This window comes from Cetorhinus maximus, chromosome 8 (assembly GCF_964194155.1).
Source record: "Cetorhinus maximus chromosome 8, sCetMax3.hap1.1, whole genome shotgun sequence".
NCBI classification, from domain to species: Eukaryota; Metazoa; Chordata; class Chondrichthyes; order Lamniformes; family Cetorhinidae; genus Cetorhinus; species Cetorhinus maximus.
The window spans coordinates 10,482,884-10,504,541 of NC_135886.1; the positions used below are offsets into that span (position 1 = coordinate 10,482,884).

Consider the following 21,658-nt stretch of genomic DNA (forward strand, 5'->3'; position numbering starts at 1 on the left):
TGATACTTAGTTGCAAGTATGCGGGATTACAAATAACTATGGTCTCAGAGCTTTGCTTGACTGCCCAAGAGTCAGGGAAATTTATTTTTAACAGAACTTTTCCTGAGTTTTCCGCATTTACCCCTGCTCTGTGGTACAGGGTTTGTCAATAGTGTATATGGTCATATCATGTCCAAATGTGGTGTGATGGGTTTGGTAATCTTTTTGTGTGTTTATATGTAATGGGTTAGTACAGATTATAAGATAGCCTTATAAAGGAATTTGATACGTTTTCTCAAAAACAGTAAAGTCAATATGTAGGTAACTACACTCTGCATATGAAAGGCTAAAAAAAGCGTAATTATAAATGCAAAAGCTGTACCACACCTAGGAGTACGGAGCACAGTTTTGATCTCCTTATTTAAGGAGCGATATAATTGCACAGGAAGCAGTTCAGGGAAGGTTCACTAGGCTGATTCCTGGCTGAAAGGATTGTCTTATGAGGAAAGGTTGAGCAAGTTGGGCCTTTACTCATTAGAGTTTAGATGAATGAGAGGCATCTTAGTGAGACATAGGAGATTCTGAAGGGACTTAACAGTGCAGATGCTGGGAGGACATTTCCCCTCATGCGGGAATCTAGAACTAGGGGGCAGTTTCAAAATAAATAAGATAAAATTTCATCTCCATTAAAGACGGAGATGATGAGAAATTTCTTCCTTCAGAGGCTTTTTAATCTTTGGAATTCTCTTCCACAGAAAGTAGTGGAGGTTGGGTCATTGAATATATTCAAGGCTGAGTTAGACATATTTTTAATCTTCAGGGGAGTCAAGGGTTATGGGCAATAGCCAGCAAAGTGGAGTTAAGGCCACGATTAGATCAACCATGGTCTTTTTCATTGGTGGAGCAGGCTCAACGGGCCAACTGGCTGACTCTGTCCCCATTTCCTATGATCTGTAAACAGGTCAGTCCAAATAAATAGAAGCCATCAAACTTGAATACTAATAGAAACATAAAATGCTGAAAGCACTCAGTAGGTCAGGCAGCATCTGTGTGGAAGAGGACCAGAGTTAACGTTCTGTTCTGATGAAAAGGTCTGTGACCTTTCATCCAAAACGTTAACTCTGTTTCTCTCCCCAAAGATGGTGCCTGACCTGCTGAGTACTTCCAACATGTCCGATTTTATTTTGGACCTTCCGCACCTGTAGTTTCTGCTTTTGTAAGTTTGAATACTACTTATGTCACTGTGCTGTCAGCAAAAAAATAGCGTGAGAATCTGTGCTCTCTCAAAAATACAAGATGTTTCTTCAAATATGATTCATATGAAGACGGCACACAGGCAAAGATTCATTATACCTGTTGAGTGAGTCGCTCACGTTCTTTCTCCAGCATGTAGGTCACATCATCCCCTTCAGCTGTATCCTGGGCATGTCTTCGTCTTTCTTCTTCCAGGTCCAGAATAACCTGCAAAAACCAACTACCTCAGTCATCAAAAACACTGAGCTCTTGAAAACTTTGCAGATGTATTATTTTTGCTGCTTGCATTTTCTGAACAATCCTTGTTAACTATTATATCTTAAACCAAATTCAACAGAAGTTTTGAGTTCACAATTTTACATAGAATCACAAGAATGTTTACAGCACAGGAGGACGACATACAGGCGATCGTGTCCACATTGGCTCTCTGCAAGACAACTCATCCAGTCCCAATCCCTGCCGTTTTCCTGTAGCCCTGAAATGTTTTCCCCTCAGATAATTATCCAATTCCCTTTTGAAAGCCTCAATTGAATCTGCCCCCATTACAGTCTCAGGGAGTGCATTCCAGATCTTAACTACTCGCTCCATAAAGTCTTTTCTCATATCACCTTTGCTTCTTTTGCCGTTTACCTTAAATCAATGTCCTTTGGTTCTGGACCATTCTATCAACAAGAACAGTTTATCCCTACCTACTCTGTCCAGACCTCTCGATTTTGAATACCTTCATAAATCTCCTCTCAATCTTCTCTTCCCTATGTTCTATAGGGCTCTTTGCTTTTGAGTTTATATTCAAATTTAGACAATGTACTCAGGTTAGCAACCATGTATAATTTAATATTGACTGGAGTCAGATCCAATCACGTACTTGTGTTAAGCAACAGTTAGTATTCCAATAACTTGAAATTCTTCTTCTCACCTCCCCTCCAGTGCTGAGAAATGGTCAGAACCAAGCACAGCAAGCTAGTTTTCCCAAGGTTTGATGCAGGGCACAGTGCCTCTTACTCTGTCCCAAAGTGTCTTAGCTTGTCAGTACATCTCTGCTGCATTAACGTAGCATTTTTTCATTTCCACACTAGCCATTTTCTCTGAATGAGTTTGCCGATTGAGTGCTAACTAGGCCCAGATTTTCTTACAGCCTGCAGTTGTTTATCTCATCAGTTTTAAGGCCCGGTTCTAGTGATGAAAAGCCAGTGTCTAATTTATTGCACCATCCTTTTCATGTTTACACTCCTTTGCCTGAAGTATCCCTCAAAAGGAGCTGAGTTCCGTAACTACTCTTGTTGGCAGTTGCTCATACTACAAGTTTACAACAAACTAAAAATGGAAGTTAAAAAAGACTAATTTCCACTCAAGTAATATTCCTTCTCCCTATTAGTACTGCTGTTTTCAGTGTTGGTGGAGCTAGCAGACTTCAGCTGGGCTATTCTGGTCACAAGCTATTTCACAGCTATGGAGCAGTGACCTAGGCAATGGACTTAGACTGAGTTAGAGATTGCAACCTCGCCGCTCACCCAAAAAGTTAAAAATAAAAATTACAATCAAAATGTAAGCAAAATATTTCATTTAACCATTTGTCACATTGGGTTATGGCATTATGAAATGTACGTATGAACTCTTGTATAAGCATTCAGAAGCTGTGCTCAATGTTCATTCTATACAAATTCCGACATCAAATAGTTTTTAAGGGGAATATATAGTTCAGAATACATATCATTAGTGCCTTATTACATTCTTAGAATACACCCAATCAGCTGATAAACGTCAGATAATACTTGGTTAAATTTAAGTCAAGTCTAGTAGTTAAGCTTTCAGAAATGTTTCCATAATAAAACCAGCTATGAGCGGCAATGGTCATTTACAATTCTTATGTGGGTCGGGGTGGGGGCGGTGAAGAATACAAGTTTCTGTCAAAGATCTGTCACAGTGAGAACACAACCTAAAATACATCAGTGGAAGATCCGAGTATAAGCCAAATACATCACCACAAAGGAGAGGGTGAAACCAAGAAAGCTGGATTCATACAACTAGCCTCCCGTGAACATCGTCAAAGATGGTCCAATAGTCTGGGCACCAGTCTAGGAACAGGCTGCCTGATTTTCTTTTGGTTTCAGAATAGTTAATACTTGGATAGAATCAAGAGGATTGTGAAAATTAACTCGTGTGAGGAAAACAAGTTAATGCTCAGCCAGTTGTTGACAGTGAGGTCATCCAAGAAAGACAGATCACAGAATTTTGTAAATGGTGAGAAGTTAGGAACTGTGGAGGGGCAGAGAAATTTAGGGGTCCAAGTACAGAAGTCACTAAAACTAGTGGACAGGTACAAAAAATAACTGCACAGGCAAATGGAATGAAGGCTTTTCTCTCAATGTGGCTAGAATGCAAAGGGGTGAAAGTTTTGTCATAGTTATATAAAATACTAGATAGACTCCAATTACAGTACAGTGATCAGTTCCGCACCTTCAGGAAAGATGCAGCACAAATTCATCAGAATGATAACTGGGCTAAAAACTTTGTTTTTGCGTTCATGGGATATTGGCATCTTGGCAAGGCCATCCCTAATTGCCCTCGAGAAGCTGATGGTGAACTGCCTTCTTAAACTGCTGCAGTCTATGTGCTGTAGGTGCACCCACAGTGGTTAGGTAGAGAGTTCCAGGATTTTAACCCAGTGACGATGAAGGAACAATGATATATTTCCAAGTCAGGACGGTCAAGGGGAACTTGCAGGTGGTGGCGTTTCTATGCAGCAGCTGCCTTGCCAGATGGTAGAGATTGCAGGTTTGGAAGATGCTGTCAACGATGTGGACAGGTTGGTTAGAATAGGCTTGTATTCCTTGAATATAGAAGGTTAAGAGGTGTTTGGTGGGGGACTCCAGCACAAGGGAATGTACCCTTCAAATTAAAGCTAGGTGTCCAGGGCTGATCTTCTTCACACAAATGATAGTAGAAATATGGAACTAACGCCCCCCCACCCCACCAAACCCCTTGCCCAAAACACCATCCCCAAAAGGTTGTAAAGTTCACTCGAAAATTTCAAAATGGGGACTGATAGATTTTTGTTAGGCAAGGGTATTTAAAGGTTACAGAGCCAATGCAGGTAAGTGCAATTAGGGTACAGATCAGCTGTGATTTAACTGAATGATAGAACAGGGTCGAGGACTGGATAGCAGTCATGTTTGACTTTGGAGTTTATAAGCTTTTTGTGGAGGTAGGGGAGATCTTATGTAACAGTAGGTGCCTCGACTGTAGCTGCTTTGATTTCTTTAGCCCAAGGCTAAACAGATGTCTTGGAAACCCTGACTATGGCCTACAAAAGTAATAAATATAGAACACGTATCTTTACTAGGCTAATTAAAAAAAGAGTATTTGTCTACTATTCACCCATTATGATGCATTCTGAATCACAATGACTGCAGGTATTTAAGCTTTGGTGAGAAGTCTATATGGAGATATACTTCACCTCATTAGCATTGGCAATAGCTTGATTCTCAGATAACTAAATGCCTGATTAAACATGTAGGAGTATGCATTTAGTGCAGTCCTTTGGGATTAATTCACATTCCACAATTGAGATCTTCACTTAGTCAGCATCTTGCAATAAATGATGTGATCTTTTAGCTTATATTATTTACAGTGAATGTATCATCTATATAATTTATGGTCGAACAGCCATAAAAGTAGTGGAATTTTCTACTGCAACCAATGCATGTAATTTTGTCTCTTCACTTGAACTTTACAATTACTGTAAATTCATGAACTGTTACTGCAAGGAGGCCATCTACAAAAACCAGTATGTAGGGAACTGTAAAAGTTAGATTGATTTAATTATGTTTATATAGTTGAGCCAATCGAGATGCAGTCAAACAAAATTCATGGATACACTTGACGAGGTACACAGATGACTCTGGAATTACACAGAAGACAGGGAAGTTTTAGGAACACAGAAGCAGGAGTAGGAATAGGCCATTCAGCCCATCGAGACTGCTGCACCATTCAATATGATCATGGCTGATCATCCACTTCAATGCCTTATTCCCCCCCACACTATCCCCAAATCCCTTACGTCATTGGCATTTAGAAATCTGTCAGTCAATCTCTACTTTATACATATTCAATGCTGAAATTCCACAGCCCTTTGGGGTCGAGAATTCCAAAGGTTCACAATCCTCGAGTGAAAAAGTTTCTCCTCATTTCAGTCCTAAGTGGATTCCCCCTTATTTTAAAATTGTGTTCTCTGGTTCTAGACTCCCCAACCAGGGGAAACATCTTACCTGCATCTACCCCGTCTATCCCTTTAAGTATTTTGTGGGTTTCAATGCAACCACCTCTCATTCTTCAAACTCTAGAGAATACAGGCCCAGTTTCCCCAATCTCTCTTTATGGGACAGTCCTGCTATCCCAGGATCAAGTCTGGTGAACCTTTGTTGCACTCCTTCTATGACAATAATATCCTTCCTAAGGTAAGGGGACCAAAAATGCACAGTATTCCAGGTGTGGTCTAACCAAGGTTCTATACTATTGAAGCAAGACTTTGCTACTCCTGTACTCAAACCCTCCTGTGATAAAGGCCAACATGCCATTAGTCTTCCTAATGGCCTGCAGCACATGCATGTTAGCCTTCAGTGACTTATTGATAAGGCCAACCAGGACCTTTTGTACATCTAGTTTCTAATCTTTTACCATTTTAAGGAATACTCTGCCCATCTGTTCCTCCTGCCAAAGTGGATAACCTCTCATTTTCCACATAATACTCCATCTACCATGTTCTTGCCCATTCACTAAGTCTGTCCAAATCCTCTTGAAGCCGCTTTGCATCTTGTTCACAACACACATTCTCACCTAGTTTTGTGTCACCTGCGAACTTGGAAATATTACATTTGGTTCCCAAATCCAAATCATTAATATATATTGTGAACAACTGGAATCCAAGTACTGACCCCTGCAGTACCCCACTAGTCACAGCCTGCCAATGTGAGAATGACCAGCTTATAATATTTATCCCTTAATGAACAATATTAAAATGAAATCTCCCTGCTGTTCGTAAAACCCTTGCTTCTGGTAAATTCACTGTTTCCTTTCTCTACATTACAGCAATGACCGCCGTTCAAAAGTACTTAATTGTTGTGAATTGCTTTGGGATGTCCCGAGATCGTGGAAGACACTACATCAACACATGTTAATTGTTTCTTTTCTACAATGGAGAATTCAAACATGTGACTTTGCTGACTCTAATACTCCAGTGTCATAGACCCAGCAGCCAGGCCCCTCCATGGATATTCGGGACTGTGGAGAGGGTGTTACAAATATCTAGGCCTGGATTTTCAGTCATGACGACTTGGGACTCCTTTAAAAATGGCGGGCAGGTCCTGATTCTGGGATTCCCGACCCCATTCCCTGGCTGTCTGATTTTCCAGAGTGCCTTTAAAGAGTGCGGGCTGGTTCCTGTCAAAAGCCTGTATCTGGCTCTCCTGACCCGGCCGGCTCCATTGCAGATATAGATATATCCCACTCCTTTGCAATTTTCATGGAGTCAGGCCAGGTTTATGAAGAGTCGTGGTTCACAGCTCCTCAGAGCATGAGGCTTTTCAAACGTAAGTTCAAAAGGTCCTCTTCATGCCTCCCATGCAAAGTTCTGCCCTCCCACCCATTTCCCCTGGCCCCTATTGCCAAGCCCAGCCCTACAACCCATCTGCCATGGCCCCTCATGACCTCATCCAAGCTATGGCACTTCTATGCCCATTGACACATTATACACTGTACTGAACCAACAAACCCTATAGTGACAGTAGGATGTGTTTAAAAAAAAAGCTTTAAAGTAATTCATTCATAATTTTCGCCCTTGTTGAAAAAAGTCATTTCACTACCAGCCAATAAAAGTGTCAATCATCCAGACCTTTTAAAGTATCAATAACAAAAACCACTTAACGTTGTGTAAATAAACATTATGAAATCGACCATAGACACCAGAGATCCTGAGCTGTTAGTCAAACAATGTTTTCTCTAGGATGCAGCTGTTTCAATAAGCACAATGGATATCTAGGCTCTCAGCCATGCCTCATTATCTATGCTTGGTGTGTGTGGAAGGGCAGAACTTGGTATAGGGAGCATGAGGGGCCATAGGGATGCGGTGGGGGCAATGATGAGACATGGATGGGGCATGTGGCGTGTTTGGAAGGTGAGGGCTGGGGGGCCTGTGTATTTTTATTTTAGCTGGGCCAAGGTCCCACTGCACCTAGGCGAGCCTTTCAAACAGCCTGCCTTTGCACTCGGCAGCCCGTGGTTGCATCAAACTTTTCCCTGGGTCAACTGGCCCAATTCCAGCCTGCACCCGCCCCAGGCAATAAAGATCCCGCCTTTGTGAACACTTTCTCTCAAGGCAGGCAGGCCGATCTGGGAACTTCCCTGACTCCTGCTACCTGCCTCAAGGATGAAAATCCATGGTCTAGCTCATGTGCTTTAGAATATAACTTGTAGTTTTCAAATTAACGTTTTAACTGTAGGAAATGAGGTAAATGCAATATAAACACTTAAAGGGTCAGAATAGAAGAGATAAGAACTATAACCAGCAGGTGCAGGAACTTAAACAATGCATGACCTAACTGAAAACAGAAAATGGAACGGAAAAAGAAAAGGGAAACATACAATGGGGAGTGACCCTCCCTGTTTCTAAAGAAACAAAAACTGAACCTGAGGATTGGAAACCAAAACTTCCAGACAGACTGAAAGGCTATATAAAGGAATGCAGACCATCCAAGCTCAGTAGTTGCAATTTGGACCTGGTGCGGTTGCACTATGACCGAAGTAAATGATAGTTAGCTCGGCCTGCACTGTAAGCAGAGGAAAAACTAACTTCATCATTCACTGTGTGGAATGTGGGTGAGGCTTAATCTCAGTTTGAATTTTGTGAACTGGACAATTGTCTAGTTTGATTCTAGTGGAAGAATCTACAGTGGACCTCTCAATGTTTTGTGACAAAGACAGCAACCAGCTGATTAACTTAGAAGTACTGAAAAAGTAACTAGAACAAGGAACTTTTTAAAAAATTCATTCACGGGATGTGGGCTTCGCTGGCTAGGTCAGCGTTTATTTCTCATCCCTAACTGCCCTTGAGAAGGCGGTGGTGAGCTGCCTTCTTGAACCACTGCAGTCCATGTGGTGTAGGTACATCCACAGTGCTGTTAGGGAGGGAGTTCCAGGATTTTGACCCAGTGACAGTGAAGGAATGGCGATATACTTCCAAATCAGAATGGTGAGTGACTTGGAGGGGAACTTCCAGGTGGTGGTGTTCCTTGTCCTTCTAGGTGATGGTAGTGGTCATGGGTTTGGAAGGTGTTGACTAAGGAACCTTGGTGAATTCTTGTGGCATCTCTGAGGCATCCAGCCAAGAGATGGTAAATGAAAGTTACACCTCTGACAATAGCTGGAGCCAAGGAGAAATGTTAACAGTCCCTAACCGGATCATAACAGGGGCACTTTCAAAGGAAGGATGAAAAAAAATTGCAACAGGCTTAATCTTTAGAAATGCCACACTGGCAATTTTTCAGTTGGTGTCGTCAGATCTGTGTCCATGTGCCAGCTCTGCATTGACATCGCTAAAATTGCTCAGCCTTTATCCTTAGAAATCATAGAACAACATTGTTATCGATCAACTTCTTGCAGTAAGGAAGAGAGAGCCAGTTGCAGCAAACATTTGCCAGCTCAGAGTTGGTGACTGGAATTAAATTTAAAAAATGTCTTGGCGACATTTTTGAAAAATGAGTGACCTGTCCTGTTCTCCAAAAGTGCAAAAACTAGGCCACTGAATTAAAATCAAATCTACGAAAGGGTGCAGAGTGTAATTTTCACTTCCTAAGTTTCCCAAACAATGGCATCCTGAATATGAGTGAATCATTAGACAGAAAGAAGAGAGAGTAGGCAGAAATTTCAAAGGTGACATATTCTGCTTAGTTTTCTTCCCATTCTTATACTGTTGCCTTCTGGTAAACCTGTGTAAGAAGACTGGGAACAGGTTACTTGCTTGCCTCATGGCTTATGACAGAGGAACAGGCCAAGACAACATAAGGAGAGGAAATCACAAGTGAGGAGACTTTCAATTCTAAAGCAAAATATTTAAGTACTGTTCCATTAGTAAAATGTATTTTGTTAATTTGCACTTACATCTGATCTAATGTTAGGTTTAGTACTAGAAACAGAATTCCAATACATAGAAACATAGAAGGTAGGAGCAGGAGTAGGCCATTCGGCCCCTCAAGCCTGCTCCGCCATTCAATATGATCATGGCTGATCCTCTATCTCAACGCCATATTCCTGCTTTCTCTCCATACCCCTTGATGCCCCTAATATCCAAAAATTTATCAATTTCTTTCTTGAATATACTCAGTGACCCAGCCTCCACAACCTCCTGTGGTAGAGAATTCCACAGGTTGACCACCCTGAGTGAATAAATTTTTCCTCATCTCAGTCCTAAATGGCCTGCCCCATATCTTGAGACTGTGGCCCCTGGTTCTAGACTCCCCAACCACCTGCATCTAGTCTGTCTAGCCCTGTTAGAATTTTATTCGTTTCAATCATATCCCCTCTCATTCTTCTAAACTCTAGTGAATAGAGGCCCAGTCAAGCCAATCTCTCTTCATAGGACAGTCCTGCCATCCCCAGTATCAGCCTAGTGAACCTTCGCTGCACTCCCTCTATAGCAAGTATATCCTTTCTTAGGTAGGGAGACCAAAACTGCACGCAATACTCCAGGTGTGGTCTCACCAAGGCCCTGTATAACTGCAGTGAGACATCCTCACTTCTGAACTCGAATCCCCTTGCGATGAAGGCCAACATACCATTTGCCTTCCTAACTGCTCGCTGCACCTGCCTGTTTGCTTTCATTGACTGGTGTACAAGGACACCCAGATCCCTTTGTACATCCACATTTCCCAATATATCACCATTTAAATAATACTCTGCCTTTCTGTTTTTCACACCGGATGTGAAATCATAGAATCATAGAAGTTACAACACGTAAGGAGGCTATTCAGCCAGTTTTAGTTGTGCTGGCTCTCTGACTCCCACACCCCTGTTTTTTGTGTGTCACCCTGTAAGTTCCTCAAGATTAGCTTAATGCATAACATGAGGTACATGCAATGTAACGTTTTACAATACCTTTCTGTGTCTGCTTTCTGCAGCAGCCAACTGGGATACCATTCGTTCCTGCATCGTCTTGCACTGTGTCATTACTACCTTGAGCACTGACAGTGGGTTGGTGCACACAGGCTGCTTGTCACCACGATTGCCATCCCTGACCGACTCACAATCCCTCTGTAGAGCAAGGAATGGGTCACTGATGTCATATTTTCCATAGCGCTCTTGGATGAAACGATCTCTGTGTTGTGCCTGTAACCAAACCCAGGGAACATTTAGAACTTAAAAATGCTAGTTTGATCCCTACTTTAATGCTATTCCAAATGAACATTTGCCATCAGGATATTAATTTTTTTTTTAAATTGAAAAAAGTAGTAAAATACATAGGAAAACACAGGAACAGAGAAGACTCTGCAGTCTTTCCAGTGGGGGAAACTCTTTCTCTGTGTCCCAATCCATAAATATCTATCCAGGTGTCAATTTTTTTCACACAGTCTGCCTCCACTGGCTCTGTAGAAAGCCCATTCCACAACTTCCACACCTAAATTTTTGCACATTTTTTAAGGTTCAGTTGCTTTAGCGTGACGGGCTATAATCTTACACAGGAACAATGTAGTCCATTTAGCCTCTTGAGCCTGTTCTGCCAATGAGATCCTAACTGATCTGTGACCCTACTCCAAATACTTGTCTTTGCCTCATATCCCTCAATACCTTTGGATGGCAAAGGCCTAACAATTTCAGATTTAAAATTTACAATCGATCTAGCATCAATTGCTGTTTGCAGATGAGAGTTCCAAACTTCTACTGCCCCCTTTGTGTGTAGAGGTGTTTTCTAATCTCGCTCTGGCTCTAATCTTTAGATTTACCTGCATTGAACCTCATGTTTCTTTAATCCTGTACCCCTGGAACTCTACTAGTCCCGGTACACAATTTCAAAATCCTTGTCATTGCTTTCAAATGTCAGTCTCTAATGATCTCTTCCGTGCCTTAATTTGCCGCATGTAGTCTCTGCTCTTCTAACCCGAGACTACTACTTTCCATTTATTCCTAGTGCAATGGTGGCTGCTTGATCAGCCACTAACTTTTCCCCCCCTAGAATTCTTAATGAGCTGTCACCTGCTTTGTAGCCCCTCTGCCTACTTAAAAAGCCATCTCTTCTTTGATCATCTCTTCAATTTCCTACGCTTGCCATTTAGAGCTACACTTCATTTAAATGGTAAATATTGTACTAAATCAAATGCAGACCTGTTGGCACCGCACCACTCTTAACTGCTAAATCCATCAGCAAGAGCAAAATCTATCCAAGCTGGTGATTTTGTGGTTAATTTGGAACCGACTGCTCCACTCTAAAAGAAGGGTGTGCCGCAATGAAATAACGGCAGAAAATGTTGGAAATACTGAGCAGGTCATGCAGCATCTGGGAAGAGAGAGGTTGATGACCTTTCATGAGAACTAGATCAGTATGAGATACAATGCACCAATTGTCATATTATGCTTGAGCGCACCGCTTATACTTGCTATCTACCAAAAATCCAAGAGAGAAAATAAAAAGGCAAACAAAACTTTAGCCTCTTTGGTTGGTGAAAGATTTGCCGAATTTCTCAAAATGTTTGCTTTTTGTTTCGTTCCTCTGCTGCAAGTATTCAGTGTATGCAAGTGAGATGTAGATTATATTTAGCATAATTAAGGTGCAGTTAAAGTCACTATCAGACATCCGGATTTAGAAGCAAGCATAATTGTACAGCATTGATACACACAGTATAGGAATTTGATGAGAATGTTCATTGACATTCTAGACTTTCCTGCTTTCAGGTAAATTTGACCATTTATAAACCAGTTTGTTGGGGTTTTCGATGGAGCACCATTAAATAGCAATATTTCCTCGCATCTTTTAAAAATTTCCTATCACTTATCTGAGTTTCCAATAGATAATTTGTCTGGGTGTGCTAGAAATACGAGCAGGTCGGAACATTTCTGAGTATGTTCTGAGTAAAATGCATCAGTTTACCACCAAAGTGTATACCAGCTTATTTACTAGTACATCTAGTAGGAGGAAGGGAAAAACAAGTTTTTAGCTGAAGCAGAGAAAGAGGTTATAGTGAATTGGAGCTAATACTTTTACTCACAGTACATCAAGGTACAAGAGATGCTCAGTCACCACTGCCCACTGATCAACACATTCCTTCCAAGGCTAAGCTGATAAGGGTGAGGCCCAGCTGGGTGAGGGGAATGGAGAGGAGGAATGGATGGTGATGAACAAGTAGCTGGAGTCAGAACAAAGTTTGGGGGAGGGAGGAGTATAGGCTCGATGAGGTAAGGCCGAGAAGGATTTAAACACAAGAAGCAGAATTATAATTGTGAGGCATTAGGGGCTGGGAGCCAAAGATGATTGACAAAAACATGATGATAGGTGAATAGGACTTGGACTGAGTAATAGAATTTTGGGTGAGCTGAAGATTATGGATAATAGAGGAATGGGAGGCTGGTTTGGAGAACAATGGAACAGCTGACTCTGGAGGTGACAATGTCATAGTTAAAGATTTTGGTGTCAAGCAGACTGAGGTACTGTGCAGACAGGAAATGTCCTAAAGGTAGAAGTAAGTTGCTTCAGAGATGGGGTGAATTTTGAGTTGGAAGCTGATGGACATGAAAGGACATTAAGTTGGTTCAGCCCGAGATAGTGGTCAGGAAGGTGATGCTTGTGGTGTCTAAGGATTGCTGCAGAGGTGGTGCCTTCTGGGAAGATTAAAAACAAATAGTTGTTAAAAGATAAATAAAGCTAGCAGTATTCAGAACAGGTGGTTATAAAATATTCAATATGTCAAACCAGAAAGTGCTACTGAAATGTAAAGGTTTTTCATTGCACTGCCTGCTTGGTAGTTAGGGTATGACACAAATAGCTTCAAAAATCATATTTTAGGCAACATAGTTTTTCCTTTTGAAAGGGCAGCATCATTGATAACTGCTTTTATTTTTACAAGAATACTCCAGAGGATGTGCATAAAATAACTTCCAAGAATTTTGCAGGACAATTTGAAAGATGGAGAGAAAGAAAGAATTTTGTGTTGTGTTGGAAAATATGATGATAATTGCAGATATTATCTCAACTCCTATCATTATCAGTGGAGTTGAATCAGGGCTGAATGGGTCCAGACTTGCACCACGCTTCAGTTTTATTCTGCTTCATACCGATTACTTGTCCCCCAAATAATATAGTTTCAATCTCTGCATCATCATGTAGCCTCATCACCTAAAGTTTTCATAGTTGACTCTCCTCACTGCTTCCCGCTGACTATTTGCTGTGATTAGAATCAACACTAGAACACTGAAAGCACCTGTATCACATACTCCAACCCTTCCTCCCCAAAAAACAATGAAAATACTGTTCAACAGAATGCTAATTATGATAGCTTCAATCTTCTCGGGATTCTGTCATAACTATCTATATGCTTATGTTGTGCAACACAGGATCTGCATTGCCAGCTGAAGTTTTGCTTGAAACTTGCACCCTTTATGTTGTAGGGGGGATTCGATATTAGCATAAAACAAAACAAAATGTGCACAGACAAGTTTATTGTCTTCACTATTTATGACTATATCTGGCTGCTTCACCTTCTCCCATTGGTTGGAAATTTTTGGGGTTAATAATTTATTGCTGCTGGTAGCAGCTACACTATCAGTAGCAAGTTAGAGGTGTCAGCTGTGGCTCAGTTCATAGCACCCTCGCCTTTGAATCAGAGGGTTGTGGGTTCATGTCCCACTCCCGGAAACCAAGAACTGTGATTGTACTCGAAAAGAATTGCAATCTGTGACTGTTGATAACTCGAAAGAGTATCAGTAGCAAGTTAGAGGTGTCAGCTGTGGCTCAGTTCATAGCACCCTTGCCTTTGAATCAGAGAGTTGTGGGTTCATGTCCCACTCCTAGAAACCAAGAACTGTGATTGTACTCGAAAAGAATTGCAATCTGTGACTGTTGATAACTCGAAAGAGTATCAGTAGCAAGTTTAATAAGCTTTCCCATTGGAGGTAGTCATGAAAATAATTGATTTTAACTTATTGAACAAAATGCAAAATACTGTAGATACTACAAATCTAGACATGAAACAGAGAATGCTGGAAACACTCAGCAACTTGTGGAGAAGAGAACATAGAAGTTTTGAGTGGAATCTTTGTTGAAACTGGGTTAGATCTTGCCCACTGACTAATTCGTCACTTCAGAGGGCAATGTGAGTAATTGTTGTTAGTTGTTGCCAACTTATTTGGTCAAGGTGTGCTGAGTACTCAAACTTACTCTGTACAGGAAAAGCATATGCACAAAGTTATTTAGGTGTGGTTCCTGGTGCTATAGCAACTGCCCCACAATATAGATGGAGTAATTTTCACTGCAGAGCTGTATCTCTTCAGTACAGATATCAGTTTAATGCCTAATGTTGAAAAGATAATGAACAGCAGTTTAGTCTCTACACAATGTCCTTATTCAAACAGTTCCAAAATTCCCAGCATTATACACACATTGAATATGCTTAAACCCTTGATTCAGCACTACGGATTCTTGCTAAATAATTGAGAGATGAAAATAAAGTGGAAAAAATCCTAAAACTTTAGGCAATGCTTCTTAAAATAAAATAGCAGGGTACTGGAATTTGATAATGGAAAATAATTCAGGGCTTTGGCAGAATTTATCAGATTATGGCATTTTTAAAAAAAAAGAATGCATTCTTGCATGAGCCAAAAACTAAAAGCATAGTAATATTCCAGGACAAATAAAATCCATATAAATTCCAGTGGGCACAATTACAAGGCTGTAAATTATGAAGGAAAGCTAATGAGCCAGAAATTTGCACTTCATAGTGAGTTTCAGCCAGCAACAAATGCTTTCACTCGAGCTCATAACCACCTGGAATACTGATCCCAGTGGGGGAATAAACTTGCAATTACAGCCAGAGTCATCTACCGTCCAATTGAGTGTTCCTGCCGCATACATCACCTTTGAGGCAACTCTTCCAAATCTCTTGTTTTACATGCTAGCTGTTACAAACAGGAGGGGGATTAATTTAAACTGCACTAACTCCTCCTCTCACCACCTGTCTATAAACAGAAAAAAGTGTTTTTCTCCCTCACTATCTCCTTCCCTGCCCTAGGACTTTTCTGAAATACACAATCTATTTTAGATTCAATATTTATGGGTGCTATTTAACCCTTTTGGGCCTCTGGACTTTCCCCAGATTTCTGCTCGCTGACGTGGGCCTCTTTTCTTTCGCTGGCCAACACCTTGCTGCCAGCCAAATCATTTCCAAGGAAGAAATTGATTCCTGCTACTGGTAGTTCAGGGATGATTCCTGCCATGACACAGCCTGAAATGAGGTCACCCTCTGGGTAGACCTTGTATAGGGGTGCAAACACAGACCTTCCTCCCACTCCACTGATCAGAGCTTTGACCTTCAGGGGGCAGGTGACAATGAAGGGAGGGTAGGTTTAGTATAGGTTTCCCTCTGACATTTAAGGACTGAATGGCCCCTGCGTCCTGGAGCAGTGCAAAGGACTTGCTCACATTTTGGGACGGGTAGGGGGACACTGTTCCTCAAAGGACTAAACTCCAGAAGCTCTCTGGGAGTTTGTCTGGCTCAGACACACATAGTGCCCTGTCCTCCAAAGGCTAAGTTTCTATAGTGAGAGTCTCTGTCTGCTCTGCTGCACTACCCATTGCGGCATCCTTCGGGAGACTACTCATATGGAACCCTTTTAGACCTATGAGCTTCCCTTGCAATCTCCAACACTCAGATCTGGAATTGCCTATTTTATTGCAATAAGAACACTCTGGTCTCTGGGGGTTCTCCTTTCTGGCCGCAGGAGGGCTTCACACACGCTCATTTGTGTTTTCTTTACTGGGTGGGGGGCCTTTTCTATCTAGATCATCCTGCATATCTTTACAAAACATTCCCACGGGCATTAGAAAGAGTCTTCCTGAGTTTCCAGTCCTCTGGTTGAGATTGTAGCTGTCTGCTGTGACAGCTGCATCCCAGGCTGTGAGGGTTCTCTGCTCCTCCAAGTGTGTCCGCAGGTTGGAGGGTAAGCAATTTTTAAATTCCTCTAACAATACCAACTCACGCAACCTCTCATAGGTGTGAGGGATTCTTTGGAACCTTATGCATTGGTGGAATGCAGTTTGCTTCAGCTGTTCAAACTTGATGTAGATTTGTGTGGGCTTCTTATGAGCGCTCTGGAATTGCTGGCGGTATGCTTCCGTGACTAACTCTTACGCACTTAGGATGGCAGCCTGGGTCTACTCATAAATCAAGGACACATCAGGATTCAGCTTGGAGTAGACTTCCTGGGCTCTCCCTGACTGTTACCCTGGAATTAAAAATGTCCAGATGTTTGATGGCCATTTTAGCTGTCCTGCTATTTTCTCAACAGTGGAAAAAAAAAAATGACTCCAGATCACTCCCTTCAAATTTGGGAGTGAGTTTAGCAGGGCCTCAAGAGAGTGGTTTTGGTTGAGAGAGATAGGGGGTACTACTGGGTACAGAGAGATTTTAAAACAAAAACAGAAATACCTGGAAAAACTCAGCAGGTATGGCAGCATCGGCAGAGAAGAGCAAAGTTGACGTTTCGCGCCCTCATGACCCTTCAACAGAACTAAGTAGAAATAGGAAAGGGGTGAAATATAAGCTGGTTTAAGGGTGGGGGGTTGTTGGGACAAGCAAGCAGTGATAGGGGGCGATAACCAAAAGATGTCACAGACAAAAGAACAAAGGGGTGTTGAAGGTGGTGATATTATCTAAAAGAATGTGCTAATTAAGAGTGGAGAGCAGGACAAGCAAGGTAGCTCTAGTGGGGGTGGGGTGAAATAAACGGTGGGTGGAATACATTTAAAAATAATGGAAATAGGTGGGAAAAGAAAAATCTATATAAATTATTGGAAAAAACAAAAGGGAGGGGGAAGAAATGGAAAGGGGGTGGGGATGGAGGAGGGAGTTCAAGATTTAAAGTTGTTGAACTCAATATTCAGTCCGGAAGGCTGTAAAGTGCCTAGTCGGAAGATGAGGTGCTGTTCCTCCAGTTTGCGTTGAGCTTCACTGGAACAATGCAGCAAGCCAAGGACAGACATGTGGGCAAGAGAGCAGGGTGGTGTGTTAAAATGGTAAACGACAGGGAGGTCTGGGTAATGCTTGCGGACAGACCAAAGGTGTTCTGCAAAGCGGTCACCCAGTCTGCGTTTGGTCTCTCCAATGTAGAGGAAACCGCATTGAGAGCAACGAATGCAGTAGACTAAGTTGGGGGAAATGCAAGTGAAATGCTGCTTCACTTGAAAGGAACGTTTGGGCCCGTGGAAGGTGAGGAGAGAGGAAGTGAAGGGATGTATTGGTGGACAGTCTATCACCAGAAATTGAGACAGAGAGGTCAAGGAAGGGAAGGGAAGTGTCAGAGATAGACCATGTGAAAATGGAGGGGTGGAGATTGGAAGCAAAATTAATAAATTTTTCCAGGTCCCGACGAAAGTATGAAGCAGCACCGAAGTAATCATCGATGTACCGGAGAAAGAGTTGTGGGAGGGGGCCGGAGTAGGACTGGAACAAGGAATGTTCCACATACCCCATAAAGAGACAGGCATAGCTGGGGCCCATGCGGGTACCCATAGCCACACCTTTTATTTGGAGGAAGTGAGAGGAGTTAAAGGAGAAATTGTTCAGTGTGAGAACAAGTTCAGCCAGATGGAGGAGAGTATTGGTGGATGGGGACTGTTCAGGCCTCTGTTCGAGGAAGAAGCTGAGAGCCCTCAGATCATCCCGGTGGGGGATGGAGGTGTAGAGGGATTGGACGTCCATGGTGAAGAGGAGGTGGTTGGGGCCAGGGAACTGGAAATTGTTGATGTGACATAAGGTGTCAGAGGAATCATGGATGTAGGTGGGAAGGGACTGGACAAGGGGAGAGAGAAGGGAGTCAAGATAGCGAGAAATGAGTTCCGTGGGGCAGGAACAGGCTGACATGATCGGTCTGCCGGGACAGTCCTGTTTGTGGATTTTGGGTAGGAGGTAGAAGCGGGCCATCCGAGGTTGGGCGACTATCAGGTTGGAAGCTGTGGAAGGAAGATCTCCAGAGAAAATCTCCAAAGAGATTTTGCCTCGCAGCTTCCAGCTGTTTGGTCTCTCTCTCTCTCTCTCTCTCTCTCCCTTTCAACTGCTAGCTCCATTTCCAATTTTTGGAGCTGGAATTCTCTCTCCCTTTCTGCTGTTCCCTTGCTCTCTCTCTCTCTCTCTCCTGCGTTTCTCTTTCCCTCTCCTGAAATTCTAGCTGCATTCTGAGCTTTTCCAGCTCAATTATAGCTAGGGGAAGGGATTTGGAGTCATGGCTGGGCTCTACATCTAACTGCTGTATCAGTAATGGGAGTTCAAAATGTTCTAACAACAACAACAACCCGAACTGTTCACTTCTCTTCACTTTACTAAGCAATTTTAACTGCACCTCCCTAGGTACAGCTTTCAATTGCTCTGTGCTAAGGACCGCTAAAGTTTCACTGTTCATATTTCCTTGCTGGAACTACATATGGGCATCAAAAGGTTGTCATTTTCTTAGTGTTAGGGAAAAGGAATTTGCTGTGGTAAGTTATTGCATTTGAAAATTTATTCCAGCCACCAAGTTTTTCCATTTTGGTTTCCAGTTGGCTCTTTTATCTCAGATTTGGCTTGTGTCTGCTTGAACTCTGGTCAAATTCAAATTGGTGATCCCGCACAGACCCCCAATTTCTGTTATGGACAGGAGGGGGGGGTTAATTTAAACCACACCACTTTCTCCTCTCACCACCTGTCTGTAAACAGAAAGGTTTTTTGATTTGCTTCCCCCTCATTAGCGGGTGGTGTATTTCCCAAACCCTCAGCTTTGATCCAATTTTCTATTAATAACCCCACAGCAAACTCGAGATAGGATGAACTTGAAGGGTTAGTTTATTTGCACACACAAACATGGGAGTGGGGTCGCAACGTTTCCCCCTTTGCATTCATACAGTAAAAGAGGGATACAGAAAAGATTTACAGTGCAGAGACCACGGAGGAAAGACATGGTGTTTCACATGGGTTCCAGAGTCCAGAATCAAAGTCCAATAAGGTAGTCCTTTGGCAGGCTAATAGCCGATGATGTATAATTCACTTTTCCGGTGGAGTTGACTTCACACAATGAGATAAGCACGCAGAGATGAATCAGTCTTGTAGGCGATGGGACAGAAGTTCCAGTAGAAACTGTGCCAATGGGGGCCAGGTATTCCATCTGGGCAGAGCCCCTTTTCTATGATAATGCTAGTTAGATGGTAAAAAAGGCAGACTAAGTTTTCAGTACAGCAAGGCACTATGACTGGTTCCTCCAGCTAGAGATTCACATCACGTGATTCCCACCTCTCTACATTGTCTTTGACAAGGGATTGTATCACTTGTCCAGGTCCCTGGGATGGTTAAACTTTCCAAACATTAAAGACTTGAAAGGAAAGTTGTAAGGCCCTTTGTCTTAGTGACGAGCAGACTCCGGATGATCAGCTTGGCTTATGAAATGCAAATTGCCCTTGGTATAGTTTTCTTTGAATTTAGTCAGCATCCCACAGGGGGTCATTGGTGTCTCTTAAGAGACAATGAGGTGCAAGTTTCTGCGATACTACCATGGTAGTTCCTTTTATTCACGTGTCACAGCAGACATTGCTTCAGCCATTTTAAAAGGTCTTTGTCCAGTTTTAAAAATTTTAGAAATAGCCACGAGGATATCTATACTATTTTATAAGTCCTCTCACATAGCTTCTAAAGGTAAAAGCAATAGAGAAAGAGCAAGTTAAAAATACACCATAAATATGGTAGTACCCTTTATCAGCTATCAAAACATATCCAATTTAATTTTGGATCTTATGAATAGAACCATGAACTGAATGTCTGTAGGGGTCTTCTACAATACCTGTGATAGTAAAACAGTAAATTAAATATGGAGAGGGGTCTTAGCATTCACAAGATAACAGCATTCTGCATATTGTTTTATATTTACAAATAAGACTCATACAAACATGAATTTTACTGCCACTGCTTTCATTCCAACTAATTAAGAGAACTACAAGGGACAAGAGGAAATATGAAACTGAGAAAGACTGCAAATCATTAATTTCCATTTGTTAATGTTTCATGTTCGGTAGTAAGCGATCATGCGCAGAAGAATTTGGGTTAGGCAAGGAATGCTTTTCTATAATGGATTTTCAGGTTCATTCCAACATTGCAGAATTCTAAAGCATTAATTCCTTCTTATTCTCTCCAGCTACATTCAGTTATTAATCAAAGTGATGCACTTCAATATAAACTGCTAATCCAAGGATAACATATTTCACAGTTAACTGATTTTTAATACGAAAGAACGCAGCCTGATGCCAAGCATTTCTTTTAATATTTGATGTCCAATATAGGTTTTTGTTTAGATTGAGTTACTGAATAAATTAATCAATAGGCTGTGAAACAACAGTGGAAGCAGTATGCGATAAACAGAGCTAAGTGACCCCACAATCAACAGGTCAGATCTAAGCTCTGCAGTCCTGCCACATCCAGTCGTGAATGGTGGTGGACAGTTAAACAACTAACAGGAGGAGGAGGCGGTTCCACAGATATCCCCATCCTCAATGACGAGGGGGCCCAGCACGTCAGAGCAAAAGACAAGGCTGAAGCATTTACGACCATCTTCAGCCAGAAGTTCCAAGTGGATGATCCATCTTGGCCTCCTCTTGAGGACCACAGCATCACAGATGCCTGGCTTCAGCCAATTCGATTCACTCCACGTGATATCAAGAAACTGCTGAAGGCACTGGATACTGCAAAGGCTATGGGCCCCGAAAACATTCTGGCAACAGTACTGAAGACTCATGCTCTAGAATTAGCCCCACCCCTAGCCAAACTGTTCCAGTATAGCTAAAACACTGACATCTGCCTGGCAATGAAGACTGATGCTGATGACTGATCTGCAGCAGCCAGAGAGAAAAGGGCAGGTATGAATTATTCCTTGCTGAAAACATTGAACTAAACTCAGTGTCACTTCCTTCAAATTGGGGTTTTGTCAACAAAAATGTCTTCACAAAATCTATCCCATCTACACTGAAATTAATCATTTTCCTTTTATTGGTGTTTTTGGAGTGCCACACCCAGCAACTTTTTGACGAATAATTTCTATTGGTGGAAAACATAAGAAGATAGGACCCTGGAAAGTACTGAAGCTCAGCGGGACCTTGGTGTGCATATCCATAGATCCCTGAAGGTAGCAGGGCAGGTAGATAAGATGGTTAAGG

General features: G+C 42.0%; 1 protein-coding gene across 4 annotated transcripts in view; it reads right to left on the bottom strand.

Annotated features, from left to right (window-relative positions):
* The window catches only part of cttnbp2nlb (CTTNBP2 N-terminal like b), a 78,174-nt gene that overhangs the window by 13,606 nt on the left and 42,910 nt on the right, over nt 1–21,658 (bottom strand). For 2 of the 4 annotated variants that reach the window (XM_078546421.1, XM_078546419.1), the window contains 2 exons: nt 10,381–10,611; nt 1,333–1,440 (listed from right to left, as the gene is read on the bottom strand). In XM_078546421.1, the coding sequence (XP_078402547.1) occupies nt 1,333–1,440; nt 10,381–10,611 (339 nt within the window). Of the gene's footprint in view, nt 1–1,332; nt 1,454–10,380; nt 10,612–14,650; nt 14,784–21,658 lie in introns of all 4 variants that reach the window. The other 2 variants (XM_078546422.1, XM_078546423.1) reach the window with 2 other exon arrangements.